Source organism: Condylura cristata, unplaced genomic scaffold (assembly GCF_000260355.1).
Source record: "Condylura cristata isolate star-nosed mole 26May11 unplaced genomic scaffold, ConCri1.0 scaffold00017, whole genome shotgun sequence".
Classification (NCBI taxonomy): Eukaryota; Metazoa; Chordata; class Mammalia; order Eulipotyphla; family Talpidae; genus Condylura; species Condylura cristata.
This window is the reverse complement of record NW_004567118.1, coordinates 23,362,482-23,378,680: the sequence shown is the minus strand read 5'-3', so window position 1 is coordinate 23,378,680 and position 16,199 is coordinate 23,362,482. Positions and strand designations below refer to the sequence as shown.

The window sequence follows — 16,199 nt, the reverse complement described above, 5'->3', positions numbered from 1 at the left end:
ATACCATCCTATGGCCATGCTGAACTAATGAATAGGATCTGTCTCTCTGGATGGGAACTGAGTTTCCCAGTGGACCATGGCTCTTATGGTGGCTACATGCTTTTTAATAACATGCCGGGTCCCTGACATTAATCCTCATAAGATTTAATTAGAAACCACACATACTTGGAAAGATATTAGTATCCCTCTTTTTGTAAAATGATAATGTGCTTAATGTTCCTCCATGGCAGTTAAACCTACAAAGAAAACAACATTTCTCAAAGGCAATAGCCAACCCCATTGAGGGCTTCTCCTTCTAGATTCTTATCTGAAATCACCTAGCTTTACTAGATGTCCTTTCCAAAAGGCCAGAGAACACCAATGCATTATTTTAATATAACCCCGTTACTCATTTAACCCCGTTACTAGAATGATCACAGTAAGTTGATAGGATTGAGTAATATTTTATTTCCAGTGATCAGCTCCCCATTCCCCATCAATGAAATTGAGCTTCCATAAGTCTCACTGAATGGTTTTCCGTGGGAATACTTTTGCCAACTTCTGCCAGCCTCCCTCTGTTTTCTTTGATGACATCAACTCTTTGGCTTATAGGAAATTAAGTAGGAGGTCCCTCATTAACTGTCAGGAGACAGTCAAGATAACAAACCAAAACAGAAGCCAAAAGCCAACATCCACTTGGTATTCTGTTTATTGTAATACATTGTGATTTCCCAAGGATGGTTCAGATAAATATGTTTTGTCCAAGTTCAGGAGCTGCGATTTTCCCTTGCTTCATAAAATTATCTATAGACAGGCCTTTGATTTTCCTGATCCATGCAGCTCTACTGGCTTTTTCTGGACTGATCACTTCAGTGGGCTTCGCAGCCTGATATTTCTTCATCTTAGCTTCCCTGTGTTCAGCCTCCTCCTTCACAGTCAACAACATGAACTCGGTGTTCATTCGGAAGGGGTTAAGGGTCACACAGTTGCGAGGCCATTCCTTCTTGACAGACTGGACTGTTGTGCCCACTGGTGGAGCCAGCATTCGGTTTGTTTTAATGACCTGCATACTGGTTAAGGGGTGGAAGCTGCGCACTGTCCTGTTGACTGAACTTGTTGCCCCATCTTCACACTTTAAATTACCAGAGAACCTGGAACGGATAATCACCGGCTGGGGTATGGTGGACTGGACTTGGGGACTCTGCAAAGAGTTCTTCAAGTTGGGCTGCAGTTTCTGGATTTCAAGGGGTGTATTGGTTTGTTTCACATCTATGGGAGGGTTGCTGATTCTTAACCTGTCAACTTCATGTTGGACTGATTTTCCCTTCACACTCAGGACCTTCCTTGGATGTGAAATTGAAGGTCCCCAGGCATCAATGACTTGGGTTTGGGGCCTGTGGGGATAGGCAAACTTCCCTGAATTGTGGGCTAGCTGCAAGGCATTAACAGTGAGGAGGAATCGATCAGGAGACATAGGGACTTGCCAGGACTTTTTCTTGACTGGAATGTTCAGTTGTTTTTGTTTCTCCATATCAGCTGTTTTTTAAAATAAATAAATAAATAAATAAATGCTCCTGAAAATTTTTAAGTACTTATGCATTAAAAATTAAGTCCAACCTAAATGCCTGCATGCCACTATCCTGGAGGCATGCCACCATCCTGGGCAAAAATCCTTTACAATGCCAGTAACTATGACATAATCAATACATGTTTCTAACAGATAGGCTAGTACTTAAGTGCAAATGTATATAAATATCTAGATAAGCATATTTTGGAGGGAATGTATGTAACTGCAATGCTCTAATACTTTTGAGACTTCCCTGTGGAGAAGGCCTTCACATCTCATTTACAAACAACATAAGCCTTATAAAATCTATAGTGACATACCCATATTTTCAATACAAAGTCTATCACAAAGTTTGATTTCAACTTTATTCATCAAGTTGGACTTCAAATGATCTTTGGATGTTTCCCAGAATCAAACCTACCTTCAAAAAATGTCACCATTGGAAAATGCAAAATAACACATGACCAAAAGGCAATTCCTGAACAAGGGTTCCCAAAAATATTTTGAGCAATAGCAGCAGATACAAAAGAGCTTCATTATATTACAATGCATTGTAGTAAACTATAACTGGAAGGGATCACATTCCAACATACAAGATCCTTAAGGTAACAAGGATGTTTTCAGAGGTGAGAAAATCTCTATATTGTGTAGCTCTCATTTGGTTTTTTTCAATCCCTATGCCTCATAAATACGCATTATAAAAGCCTAACTGAGTAATGAAAAATAGAAGTGATTTATCCAGTGTGGCCTAACAAGTGAAAGTATGTGCCCAGGACCCTCCCTGGTGGCACAGTGGATTGAAGCACAGCACTAAGAAGCTAAGGCTACTTCAGCATGAGTTCAACCCTCGCCCTGGAGGTGATCCACATGGCACAGCAGACCTCTCCTGATCCATCCGCTGCTCCCCTCAGCAGTATACTTTTTCAGTCGGCCTGTTCTGCTTCCCACTCTGTCTCTGGTGAATCCTCTCACCACACCTGCACCTCTGATATGTACCTCAGTTCTCTATACTTTTTTCTAAAAAAAAAGTCTGTACCCAAACTACACCAATCTATAACCAGCAGTGAGAGCACTTATATGTTAGCAGGCCTGACCAAATATGTGTATATAGATACACTAGGATGGAATGAAACTTCAAATTTTCCCTGAGATATATGCACTTATAGCTTCATTGCAGCCTATGTACAATGGCCAAGTTATAAAGCAACCTAAGAATCCAAAGACAGAAGAGTGGGTCAGAGAAATATGGTGTGTGTATATGGTGTATATATAGATGGGATACTACTATGCTATAAGAAAGATGAACTCTTGCCAGTTGCAGCTACATGGGTGGAGCTAAAGGGGATAATGCTAAGCAAAATAAGTCAAAAGGAGAAAAACAAATACCAAATTATTTCAGTCATATGGAATATGGAAAAACAAAGCAAAGGGGTGTACAAAACCACTTGACATCTGACTGAAAAACTGAAGCAACCTGGAGGGGAGGTAGGGAAGGTGGGAGTATGAATGAAGGCGAGCTCAACAGAGTGTGGGAAGGGGTTACTGGGACTTTGAATGTGGGTATGGTGTGAGAGCATACATTTGTAGAGGTTTGAACCTATAATCTCTAAACAAACATAATAATATTTACCTCAATAAAATGAAGATTTCTCCCTTACCTCTATTCATTATATAATATTTTTCTAAAACTAAATGAAATTCAAATGTCAAACTTTTCCCTACTCTCCTTCTACTCCTCCTTCAGAATAAACCATTGTGCCTATATCAGTGTGCGTATGACAAACCACATAGGTTTTCTCCTTTTTTCTAACTTTTTTTTTTTAAGATGTATTTATTTGTGCATACAGAATTGGGGTACAGGCCAGAGGCTCAGGGGCGGTGAGAGGCTTCACCAGTGACAGAGTGGGGAGCAGAACAGGCAGATCGACGAAGTACACTGCTGAGGGGAGCAGCGGGCGGGTCAGGAGAGGTCTGCCGCGCCATGTGTTCACCTCCAGGGCAGGCGGGAATCGAACTCATGTGCAAGTGGCTTTAGATTCTCAGTGCTGTGCTTTAACCCGCTGCACCACCAGGGAGAGCCGGTTTTCTCCTTTTTTAAGGTAGAATTGTGATGACCTCATAATTCATTAACTGGTCTTTTTTCATATAATCATATATTGCAAATCTCTTCCCAAGTCATATTTCATGGTATGGTGTTTTCATCTCTCCTTCATCATTGCCCAATGATAGACATTTAGTTTATTGATGATCAACTTTAAAAGAACTGTATCATTGGGCCCTCCCTGGTGGCACAGTGGGCTAAAGCGCAGCACTGCGAAGCTAGCCAAGGCCACCTTGGTTGGAGTTCGATCCCCGCCCTGAGGTGACCCCTCGGCAGTGTACTTTGTCAGTCTGCCTGTTCTGCTCCCTGCTCTGTCTCTGGTGAATCTTCTCATCGCCCTTGTACCTCTGGCCTGTACCCCAGTACTGTATACCTAAATAATCTTTTAAAAAAAGAAGAAATGCATTTTTATTTATCACACAAGCAAGCACAGAATGAGGCTGACCTCCGATGTTGGCCTAGCTGCAGTGGGAGCTCTCACTCGTTTTTAAAGGGAATATAAAATTACACAGTCGGTTTTAAGGACAGTCCTGGCAATAATGTTCTAGTTTTTAGTGTAATTTTCTTTGGGGGCAGCAATGTCCCTCCTAGGACTTTACCCTGCAGGTATACCAACCTATTCAGGTAGATAGACAATAGGACAGTAGATATACACAAGGCTGCCATTGTTAGTATACCCACCCTAGACTTAATTCATTAAGTCTCACCTGGAAGCTAGACTCTGCAGGGAATTCAATTCAAAGATATTGTTATATTAGAAAAATATTTTTAAATAGTTTAAAGGCATTTTAAATCTTACCAAAGTCTCTCAGAACAGGAGACATCCTATTCCTGATGTCCAGCAATTCTCTTTAAAATCCTCTTTCCCATCTCTCCCTCACTGCCTTATCTCACATGCATTACCTCTATCCCCAAAATCTGTCATGAAATCCCCCGAAACACTCTCTGAAACCAGCCCTGACTGCCTCTTCCCTCACCTGTGCCCAATACTCAGATTGCTTATACAACAGTCTAAATAATGAGGGACTGAGTAAGCAGGAAAGGGCAGCAGAACTGGAAACTCAGCTCTAATAAGGGTAAGAGGACAGTTAAGGAAAACGCACCCGTCTTAGGCAAAGCTGGATATTTTATCCATTCTGAATTCTCAAATAAGCAAAATTATTGACCTCCTGAAAAACTAAAGATAAGGGATAGTGGGGTGGTAAAGGGAGGGGGAGAATCTATTTTGCCACAAATTCAGAACACAGTATCACCATTCATCTTACCTCCTGTGAAGAATTTTGCTTCCAAGTTCTCTTGCCCACCATCCATGACAATTGCTTCCTTAGAAACAGGAATCTTCTTGTCTCTTCTGGATGATTTTGACTTTACTTGACTTTGAGGTTCCTCTATTAATGCTATTCAATTAAAATTGAGGAAGAAACTATTGTGATTACATAATTCATTAGGTGTGAATAATGGGGTATAGCTGATAATTCAACAGACTTTCATGCAAACTATCACCCTACTGTTTGTTGCTGTATGAAACTAGGTCATCACTTGAAACCTAAGGTCTAGATCATCTCCTAACCCACTCCCAGCCAGTTTGTATAATGATTATCAAGCTTTAAATGTGATCTAAAACTCTCAATTCTCTCTCCTCGAGAAGTAGCTATTTGTAGTGTACAATACTTGGAAGTGGTACATTATGTCCTCTAAGGATCTATGGGTCAATTGCACTCACCAAATATAGGGCAGTTAAAAGGGAGGAGTCTGGCTATTTTAGCCCACATATAACTTATTCTTGTATGTCTTATAAATGGCATGAGCTATACTAATGCCCCCTTCCAACTTATACACACACACATCTGCTTAATAACTATTATTTTCCAGCTATACACATTATCAACAAGACATCGTGATATAATACATTTTGCCTGCAACATATTTTTCTTCATTATAATATCTTGTATCCACCCTGGGAAAATAATTAGGCAGTATATATTTGGATTGAGGGTGGGAAAGAAGAATCTTGGTTGTTTGATTTTGTTTTAATGGCAAGTATTAAAACCTAGTGTCATCTCTGGATAAAAAAGATGTGGTACATATATACAATGGAATATTACTCAGCAACCAAAAAAGAGAAACACATGTCTTTTGCAGCAACTTGGATGGAGCTGGAAAAGATCATGCTTAGTGAGATAAGCCAGAAAGAGAAAGAAAAATACCGGATGGTTTCACTCAAGCAGGAGTATAATGGAACAGGCGAGAAAATAACAAAAATAATGAACAACCATATACCAGAGACATCTTGCGGGGGTGGAGTGGGGAATGGGATCAAAAACGGGGGGGGGGAGAGGGAAGTACATGGGATTATGGTGATGGCACACGGGTGACATGGTGATGGGAAAAAAAAATGTACAAAATGATGTAAAAATAAACTTTGTAATAAAATATATATATATTAAAAAAAAAAAAAACCAGTGTCTCTACTCTTAAAAATTCTAATAAGCTTGAAGACCTAGACCTTGGAAATCAGGGGAGTCCATGAGTTGGCTAATAAATTGGTGAACCTTCCTTAAGGCTAGAATTCATATCCTCAAGAAGCCACTGGCCAAAATATCCCACAAAGAAACAGTCGTAGTGCCCCTGCCCAGCACACCACAGCTGCCTCTGAGACTGCCTGGGACTCGGCTCTTACCAGAAGGCACCTTGAGTGTCCTCAGGAGAATGTGAGACTTGTGAGATTTGCTCAGCAAGGAGTCCAATGTCACCATTTGTTTACTAGACATGGAGTCCTTCAGACTGTGGGCCTGAACACTAGCTTTGGAAGGAATGTCTATGACGCTGTTTTCTTCCCTGTCCTCCTCTTTATCCTTCTTCTTTTGCTTGGTCCGGTCCGCAGAGTACTGCCACTTTATATTCTCAAACTGGAACATGAGGATATTGCTCTCCGTGTTGATCACCATCCTGGAACCCAAACAGATCACCCACTAAGGAAGCATGGAGGCCCCCATTAGGTGTTTCCATTACTGTTCCACCCAACCCTCAAGCCAAGGGAACAGTGTCCGGAAATTAGGGCTCACTCATAGCGGTGCAGGTTATTGGGAGTCCAGAGCCATGAAAGATGGGAGCTGGCCACACAGAAGAGGGTGTGGTGCTATAGCTGTTTTCTTTAAAAATGAATGTGAACTGGACACAGAAATTCTGATTACGTTGTTTTTCGTGTTAAAATATTTGTCAGTGAGGGTCCTTCTGGTGGCACAGTGAGTTAAAGCACAGCACTAAGAAGCTAAAGCCATTTCAGCATCAGTTTGATCCCAACCCTGGTGGTGACCCACATGGCGCTGCAGACCTCTCCTGACCTGCACACTGCTCCGCTCTGCAGTGTACTTCGTCAGTCAACCTGTTCTGCTCCCACTCTGTCTTTGGTGAATCCTCTCACCCCCTGTACCTCTGGCCTGTACCCCACTTCTGTATGCATAAATAAATAAATCTTTAAAAAAAATTTTTTTACTCTGTCAATGAATTTCTGTTCCCAGTGAATGCCAATTACCTATCATGCCCAGGAGAAGGCTTACGTACTCAGCATATGAATGTCTCGAAATTCATTGTTTTATCAAGGACAGCATCCCCCAAACCATGTTTCTATTGCTGTAGGGATGAGGAAATTCTCATGGCTGGGTGGGAGGGGCTTCCAGCCCACAAGTTCCCTCCAGTCCACAAGGTCCCTCCAGCCCTGCCCATCACTCCAAGGCAGATGCTATTTAGACTGAACATGTGTGCTTCGTAAGACAGCATGGTTTCTGTCTTCCTTATCCCCTACTTTAATGCCCTTGTAGAAAGAGTTCCAAACCTGGGCCCACCCCAGCACTGTCCCCACTCCCACCCTTGGGTCTCTTGGTTCACAATGCTTAGGCTGCAGGCTACTTTCTTGCCTCTGTGCCTATTGGTAGATCTCCTGTAACCAGAAACAAGAAATGGAAATACTACTGTAGGTTCATTCCTGCTTCAAAAGTCTGCAATTGAAGGCCACAACCATTAGTGTAAACTTTCTATAAGAGTGATAGAAAATGCTGAAATGGAATTTGAGGAGTCATTCCAGTAAGAAATCTCCTTCAGATTTATTTTTAATCAAGCCAAAAGGAAATTCTCTCTCTTTGGAAGAAAAAAAGGATAGAGGGTTATTTGGTTGTTTTGTACGTATGGGGCAGGAGAGGGATGGATGAGTATTTCATAACTTAAAAGTGTTCATTTATTTTGCTTAACTACCAGACTTCCTCAAATAACATAAATAAAATCAGTAAGGTTGCAATAAAAAGAAAGCAATTTTTACTTAATAAAAAAATAAATATAAACATATATATATATATATATATATATATATATATATAGTTCAGAGAGATTAACTGATAGCTCAAGTAAGCCTGTGCTAGAATTTAAAAATTATTCTATTGAGGTATTTTTCATATAATACCACCCTGAACCTAACATACTACAAACATAACCCTATGGTTCAGGTTTCTATAAACTTACATGCCCAGCTCTACCCTGTCCTGGACATAGGATCTCCCCCCACCCACTGCCACGCCCCACCTCCTGTAAGCCTCTGCTTCAGAGATTTGTCTATGATTCAGATTGGAACTGAATGTGTGATCCAGGAGCAAGCAGGGCCACACATTTGCACAGTGATGGTCCTTGCATGAGAGTCTATTACATGTACTATGATTTGTCCAGGAATCCAGAACAAATTAAGATTAATGTGACCCCAACTGCTAAGTTTTATGCAAAACCCTACCAGTCTCCTATAAGGGGGAACTAGCTTATAGTAGCCAAAATTAGAGGAGAACCCTGTCCGCTATCTGCTACTGCCAGTAATTCCAGGACTGGTGTTCCAGGCACAAAAATATTCTACCCAAACAGAATTGCTCATGGCTCTGACCTCCACACCTACCACCCACCTGTTGCCCTCAATAAAGAAGGACAGCACAGGATCACCTCTGCCGTTGACTTTCATCACCTTCAGACAGTTCCCATTTAGGAAATTGTAAATGCGGATCTTGCCATCTGCACAGGCACTGATGACCCGGAGAAAGAGAAGGGCCACGTGGAGCACCTCCCTGGAAGGAAAACAGAGCAACAGGCAGTACCGCCTTCTGGTAAGTTGCTGGGGTTGGCTTGTGGTTTCAGTGTTCTATGTCTGGCTGGAGGTAGTGGTCATGATCATGCTGAAGTAGAAGTAAACCGGTAACCCTCTCCCCTGGGCTGTGTTCTCCGCCCATTCTGCAGTTTCCTGCAATTTAGTCACAATGCCAGAAAAAAGCAAAACCCAAAGTTATGTCACAGAATTTTTTTTTTTTTTTGGGGGGGGGGGGGAGGGCTGATATGTAGATCATGTTTTATCCTTACAATGTGATTCCTGTTTATTTACTTCTACAAAAGTCATCCTGAGAATCATTTGATGGTTTGATTCTCTTTCCAGAAGTATTATAAAGAGAAAGAAAATATAGCTGGGAGAAATCATCATCTTTATGTGACGTGGTTGGGATTTGAGCAGTTTCTTTGGGCTCTTAAGTGATGGTTTTCATTCTTTTTGTGAAACATCCTGAAAGGTTGCTGTACTGAAGACTGAGATTCATGAGTTCCCTTTTGTGGTGACCAGGAGAAAAAGAGAGGGGACCAGGAGAAGACTTAGACAGATGCCTCCAACATAGTCCTCCCTACAAGTTGGACTCTGTTAACGGGTGGAGTATTCAATTCTGAGAAGTGCAATTGTTTCCATTTCTGTTAATGATACTAAAAAGTTGAAGTTAATGCTCCCAGTTTGTTAGATCTTATATGCAAAGCAAGTTCACTAGCCCCTGACACCTACATACATCCAAATCCATGCATGTCCTAGTTCACATGCTACCTTCTTCATTAATGCACCCCTTACTTCCACCACCACCCCTTCACACACACAAACAGAAACTTCAGGAATCTATCATTACCTTAGGCAAAACCCGGGCCTTATTTACCTTTGCAAGCCTAGCACCATTCACCAAGCCTAGCCCATAGCAGTCCCTCCAAAATATTTGTGGAAAAGGTAAGCATATTCTCATGTCTCAGTATGATCATTGCTATAGCATGTGAAAAGAATACACCCAGCCCATGCCACTTGACTTTAACCTGGTCATATTTCAGGGCCAGTTAAGACTTTTCAAGTTTCCAACCACTAACAAAACAAAAATAACAGATCTTGAAACACAGAGCATGCTTAGCACACTCAGATGAGAGCAAAGAGATCAACATGGTTTCATGAGATAGAGAGAGAGAGAGAGAGAGAGAGAGAACATAGATCAATCTATGGTATCAAGTATAAGAAAGTCCAATAGGCCCTCCCTGGTGGCGCAGCAGGTTAAAGCACAGTACTGAGAAGCTAAAGCCACTTCCGTATGAGTTCAATTCCCACCTGTACCGGAGGTGACCACATGGCGTGGCAGACCTCTCCTGGCCCGCCCGCTGCTCCCCTCAGCAGTGTACTTCGTAGATCTGCCTGTTCTGCTCCCCACTCTGTCTCTGGTGAAGCCTCTCGCCGCCCCTGAGCCTCTAGCCTGTACCCCAGTTCTGTATGCACAAATAAATAAATCTTTTTTAAAAAAATTTTAAATAAAATAAAAAAAAGAAAGTCCAATAAAGTTATTCCCCTAGATGGCGCTCCAATATCTTACTGGTGTCCTAAATGTATAGTAGTATGAGGAGAAACATCTTGTCAGGATGGCTTGCCTCTTGCTATACCTCTTTTTGAGCTTGCTGAGCAGTGCACTTCTCATTGATTCCTACAACATTTAGTAGTTTAAACTTTACCATTATAGCCTAGTCAGTAAGCACACGGGCTTTGGGATTAGAAATTTAAGATCAAAACCTGATCCTACCACTTACTGGCTTTGGAAACTTGAGCCAGTAACTCCATCTCTTGGTCTTCAGTTTTCTATGTAAAGGGATAATGACTTGTGCCTCATAGGACTGATATCAGGATTAAATAAATTGAGGTATTTTAAAACAATCAGTATCTGGAATAACAGTGGTTATTATAATCCTGGCACAACAGTCCCCTTTCAGGCTTATCCCTATAAGTCATTTGTCTCCTTCTTTGTTCTTTCATCATTAAAAAAAAAAGAAAGAAAGAAAGAGAGAAAGTGGTGTCAGTGAAATGGTGGCAGAAGCAATTCCCAAAATCTGCCCTTCCATTTAAGAAATGAAATACTGGCAAAAAAAAAAAATTGTCAGAATCAACTTTCTCAAAACTCTGGAAAATAACCCAAGGTTTGTAGCAACCCAGGGAACACTTAGAAAAGAAAAATGATTCGGCCACAGTATGAGCAGTCAACTTTGTGACTTATTACCTTACCCTAGTCCAGTTCCCAACTCCCTAGCCCAGCGTAGCCCACATTCCTGCTACTGAAGAAAATAGAACAGACATCATTCATAGTGAATTGTTTGACCTCTCTGATTGGTTCAAAAACCTTGTATTTTATTTCACCTTAGTAGGAATCTACCCAGTGCTAAAGCTGCTACCTGGGAAACATTTCTTTAAAAATCTATAGGCAGGGCCTCCCTGGTGGTGCAACAGGTTAGGACGAAGCACTGAAAGCTGACTGCAGCTGCTTCAGTGTGAGTTGGATCCCCTCCCCAGAGTGACCACATGGCGCTGCTCCCCTCAGCAGTGTGCTTCGTTGATCTGCCTGATCTGCTCCCCACTCTGTCTCTGGTGAATTCTCACGGCCCCTGCAACTCTGGCTTGTACCCCAGTTCTGTATGAATAAATAAATACATCCTTTTTTTTTTTTAAATCTATAGGCAAACTTTTGTCACTTCTGCCTATAGTAATAAAGGTCTGTGGGGACAAGTAATGCACCAACAAAAAAAAAAACTTTGGAAGAAGGGCTAGGAAATGAAATGTCCATCAAGACTCTGAAAAGCCCAGACATAGCCCTAGGAATCTATACAACCACATGCATCCAGGACTGTGCAAATGTTTGGGAAAGACTCAAAGCTCACACCCTTGACTGACCTTGATGCTCTGCACAAGCAGATTCTCCAGTTGTCTATGTATTTGCTGTAACTATGAAAGGCATCAAGAACCAATGTGAATGTCACTGAATGACACTGAGAGTCACAGTAGCCTATGAAGGTCTTATAGCTGAGGTGGAAGGGGAGACTCATGAATCCATGGATTTGTAACCAACCTTCTGGGAACAAATTCTTCTGCATTAACTAAACTAAATCCTCCTAAATCATGCATGGAAGATATTTCAAATATATGATTTTGATTTTCAGATGACTTCCTAAATCTGACTCCTTCCCTAAGGTCAATAGTTGATCGTCCACATGACACGCTAAGCAGTTTAATGATAATTACTTCAGGGTTGTCAGGTCCTCAATACAGGCCTTCCTGGCATCCACTCATCAGAAGTGCAGTCACACACCACAGACAGAACAGACACATCCATATCCTTCTCCCCTATCGCCTCCCGGAGTCAATGGGTCCTCTAAGGTATAAAAAAAATCCAGAGTCCTATTTTACTACCCCTTTTATCTCCCTTGGAAGTTCATTTAGTTTTTTAACCAATACAAAAGCACTTATTTTACTGGAATTTTTAAATAATTCATTCGGGGAAAGAAGCATTATATATGTATATATATATATGTATATATATATATATATATATATATATATATATTACAGAAGTAGCCTAGAGCAGCCTATAAAACCCATGGCAGTGGAAGAACCAGTAATTATCCACGATGCCTTTTCCAAATAAGCCCAGTTGTAGCTTCAGACTACTTCTCAGTTGGTTCCTAGAAACCACTGCCACTAAATTAAAGTGCAATTGTAAAATGAAATGCATTTGCAATCCTAGAATAGAATCTAGCCCAGAATTTGTAAGTAAGTTCCCTCTTTGAATCCTTAGTTATTTTTAAACCTTTCACATCTGGATAATTTTAAGCTTTTGTGACCACATACATCTGGGAGTAAAGACCAATTTCAAGAATTTTACATTTCCTGGAGTCAGCCTCATTTGGGACAGCTCAATGGATATTTCTAAGTTTGGATCATGTGTGTCTTAAGTTTAAATTTTCAAAATCTTCTCAAAACCCACATCTAGTATTGGCTATTTCTTGAGAAAAACGAGAGCAGGAGAGAAAATGACCCAACTAAAAGGGTGGTCATGGGAATGGGTGACAGGTAAAAGGCTGAGGAATGGAAAGACAAAAAGTCAGCAGAGAGGAAGCAGAAGAAACAGAGGTTTTAAAAATTGAAACCTAAAGCTGTATCAGGGAAAGGAGAGGGCATTATGCTAACCAGCCCGGGCCTTCCTGGAACCTACTTTGGATGCTTGAAGGCCATGAGGCACCGCTCGTACTTTCCCACCATGCTCCAGCCTATGACCAGGCCATCAGTGCCTCCGGAGAGGAGGTGCCACTGGTCAAAGTGTAGACACTTCACCGCTCCCTCGTGTCCAGTGAGAGACTGCAAGAAAAGATGCTGCTGTTTTCAGCCCATCTTCAATTCAGATTGTGACTCCTCGGAGGGTCAACCCTGGAAGCTTCTTTGCTATCTCCCAAAGCTACATCTCACCAGTCCTTGCTACCTTTCCCTAGGTCTCAACCTGAGCTGGCTCGGTTTTTGCTGTAAGGAGACCAGTGAATTCCATGCTGCCCTCCCCCACTTCTCTCTCTTTCCAGAACTCTTTCCTTAGCTAAGGAGGAATGTGGTCAGGGCTGTGGTTATGGCAGGCCCCATATTCCTGGAGCACCAAAGAGGGCCAGAATTCCCCACCTTCTGTTGTCAGAAGGCAAAGGCTAAAAGGTTCCAGCCTCAATCCCTTGCCAGGACCTGGAGGGCACCTGGCATAGCCCTATGCCTGGAACTGCTGATTAGACCATGGTGACAAGATTGGTGGGGGTAAAAGTCCAGCAGCCAGGTCAGCCGCTTCTCACTGCGATCTTGCACTACTCGCACAGATGCCATCTCACCAGTACCCACTAGAGCCAGAGAGTTTCAGTCTAGCAAGGACATCTTTTGTATGTAAACAACCACTTTCAGGACAGTCAGTGTTCTCATCACAGAATAAGTAGGAAAATAAGTGTGACTTTGTTCTTTCCCTTACCCCACACCAGATTCAGATTCAGAGTATTCTGGAAGAGGAAAAGGTACATGACCTCTGTTATTATCCAAAGATCCCAGTGCACACAGTATGCTGAGCCAGAATGCAGCCTTTCTTCCATCCCCAGGATAATGGGTCCCATGCCCCTGACCCTTCACTGTATCAGAAGGATCTCCTTCTGTGGGGACCGGCCCCTCAGCTTTTAAGGATCACCCTTTCAGTAACTCATTTGGGCTGTTCTAGGATGGTCCTGAGAGTCACACAGAGGAGTCTGTCATCTCCTCCAGTCACCACCAGGCCCCACAGCCCACTGCCCTCTCACCTTGACCAGCTGTGTGTTGACAATGTGCCATACTTTGATGACCCCTCGCTCACAGCTGCTCACAATGTAGGTGTCACTGATCTTGATGGCCAAGATGGGATCTTTGTGTTTAAATGTTTTCAGGCACTTCCCTGTGTTTAGATCCCACTCTGAAAGGGAGAAGGAGAGAGAGCTAGGGAGGGAGGAAGTGAAGGATGAAGGATGGCAGTGAATTCCACATCCCCTCAGGGATGCTAAGACTAACTGAGGATCCTCCCTGGTGGCACAGCATCATGAAGCAAACCCCAGCCACTGCAGCATGAGTTTGATCCCCATCCAGGGAGCTGACTCATAGCACAGCAGACATCTCCTGTCCCAAGTGAAGAAACTGAAGAGTAAAAAGTTTCAGTAACTGGCTCCAGAGTTCCAGTTACTACCAGACAGGTAGTAAGCAGACTGCACTGGGCTTGACCTGGGGAGTCTGGGGCTGAGGCCGTGCCCTTGACCATTTATGGTAGGTTCTCCCTAGCTGTGTAACTACACTTCCCTTCCAAACATATTTTTACCATAGGGATATAAGCTCTTGGACAAAATTAGAAGAGGGAAAACTGAAAGGTGAATCAAAAGATATACTGGCAAGTAAGATGCACTGGTCTAAAGCCAGGGGTTAGCTTTTAGGCCTCTAGAGCTCTTTTCCATTCAATTTTGGGGACCCAGGAAGGTGGAGAGAGCCCAAGAGAAGCAGCTGGGTTGATAACATGACCAGGGGTAGGGAAAGCAAGGATTTTTTTTTCATTGTAGATATATTTTGATTTTTAAGGATTTCATTAAAATAAGTATGTTGATTACTATGTTTGTTTGGAGGCTCACCGGAGAGGAAGGTTCTGCTCCCCACATGCTAGCCCCTACCCCACAAGACTTTCTCAAGGATGGGAGGCCTTTTCTGCCATTCCAGCTGCAAACTTCATCCTTTCATCCTTTCTGCTCTGCTCCCCAATGGAAACAGGGCAATGAAGTATTCAGTCAGGTTAAGGAGGGAGAAGAGGTGGGAAGTTTTCTTAAGAGGGTCTGAGTGTGTGTATGTAACACCATGACCCCTTCCCACATCTTTTTCCTCTAGCTACTTGAACAGGCTGTGGTTTCCCCGTTTCCTTATTCTCTTCTGTTTTCATTTGTTCCTCCTGCTTTTCAGGGGAAATGTTATCTGAGCTTAAGTTACCTTTTCTTAGCACTGAGAACCACCAAATCAACTACTGGGAGCCCAAGCCAGTATAGCGACCCTTGCATCAGCCTCCCCAGTGTAATATGTAATAGCTTTTCTCTTGGTGTAGAAATAACAAATTACTATAAACTTAGGGTCGAAGCAACACAAATATATTATCTTACAAAAATCTGATCACAAAGCTAAAATCAAGGAGTTAGTTGGCTGTTTTCCTTTATGGAGTCTGGAGGGACACTATTTCCTTCCTTTTTCACATGCTACAGGTCACCACCCATGTTCCTTGGCTCATGACCTCCTCCTTCCTCCTCAGTCAGTAATGTTCCATTGCTCAGATCATTGCTTCTTCTCCACCCCATCTCCCTTAGATCAAAAGTAGGAAAGCTTCCGTTTTTAAGAATCCTTGTAATTACCCAGCATCCCAAACAATAATCCAGGATAATTTCCTCATTTTTAGGTCCTTAACTCAATTACACAGGCAGAGTCTCTTTTGCCTTACAAAATGACATAGCCACAAGGACTAGGACATCTTTGGTTGAATCTTACTCAGCCTACCACACTCAAAATGTCTAAAATTAAGGCATCTTCTCCTCTGTTCCTCACCTCTCTTCTTCCTGTTTCCATGAATGGCACTCATATGCCCAGTGGTCTGAATTACCAAGTCACGTGTTATATCTTTATACCTTTCTGCCTTTTTATATCGAGTTGTAGTGGTTTCTGCTGGTTCTTCCTCTGGAAATCTCCCTTCTGTCTGCTATTTCATGTAAAATCACATCCATCTGAATTTCTTCACATCTGTCCTCAAATATTCTAAAGGAACCCCAGCAATACCTAGACTCAGCGGTGTCTTAACCTGTCCTCCACACAATTACCCTCTTCAAATCCTTCTTCCACACTACCAC

General features: G+C 42.3%; 1 protein-coding gene across 1 annotated transcript in view; it reads right to left on the bottom strand.

Annotated features, from left to right (window-relative positions):
• Nucleotides 1-715: 715 nt before the first annotated feature.
• CDRT1 (CMT1A duplicated region transcript 1) overlaps nucleotides 716-16,199 on the bottom strand; it is a 30,647-nt gene continuing 15,163 nt past the window's right edge. Inside the window, exons 9-14 of the mRNA XM_004685071.2 lie at nucleotides 14,100-14,248; nucleotides 12,998-13,140; nucleotides 8,588-8,746; nucleotides 6,328-6,596; nucleotides 4,980-5,044; nucleotides 716-1,504 (exon numbers count right to left, since the gene is read on the bottom strand). Of these exons, the coding sequence (XP_004685128.1) occupies nucleotides 722-1,504; nucleotides 4,980-5,044; nucleotides 6,328-6,596; nucleotides 8,588-8,746; nucleotides 12,998-13,140; nucleotides 14,100-14,248 (1,568 nt within the window). The 3' untranslated portion in view covers nucleotides 716-721. The remainder of the gene's footprint in view (nucleotides 1,505-4,979; nucleotides 5,045-6,327; nucleotides 6,597-8,587; nucleotides 8,747-12,997; nucleotides 13,141-14,099; nucleotides 14,249-16,199) is intronic.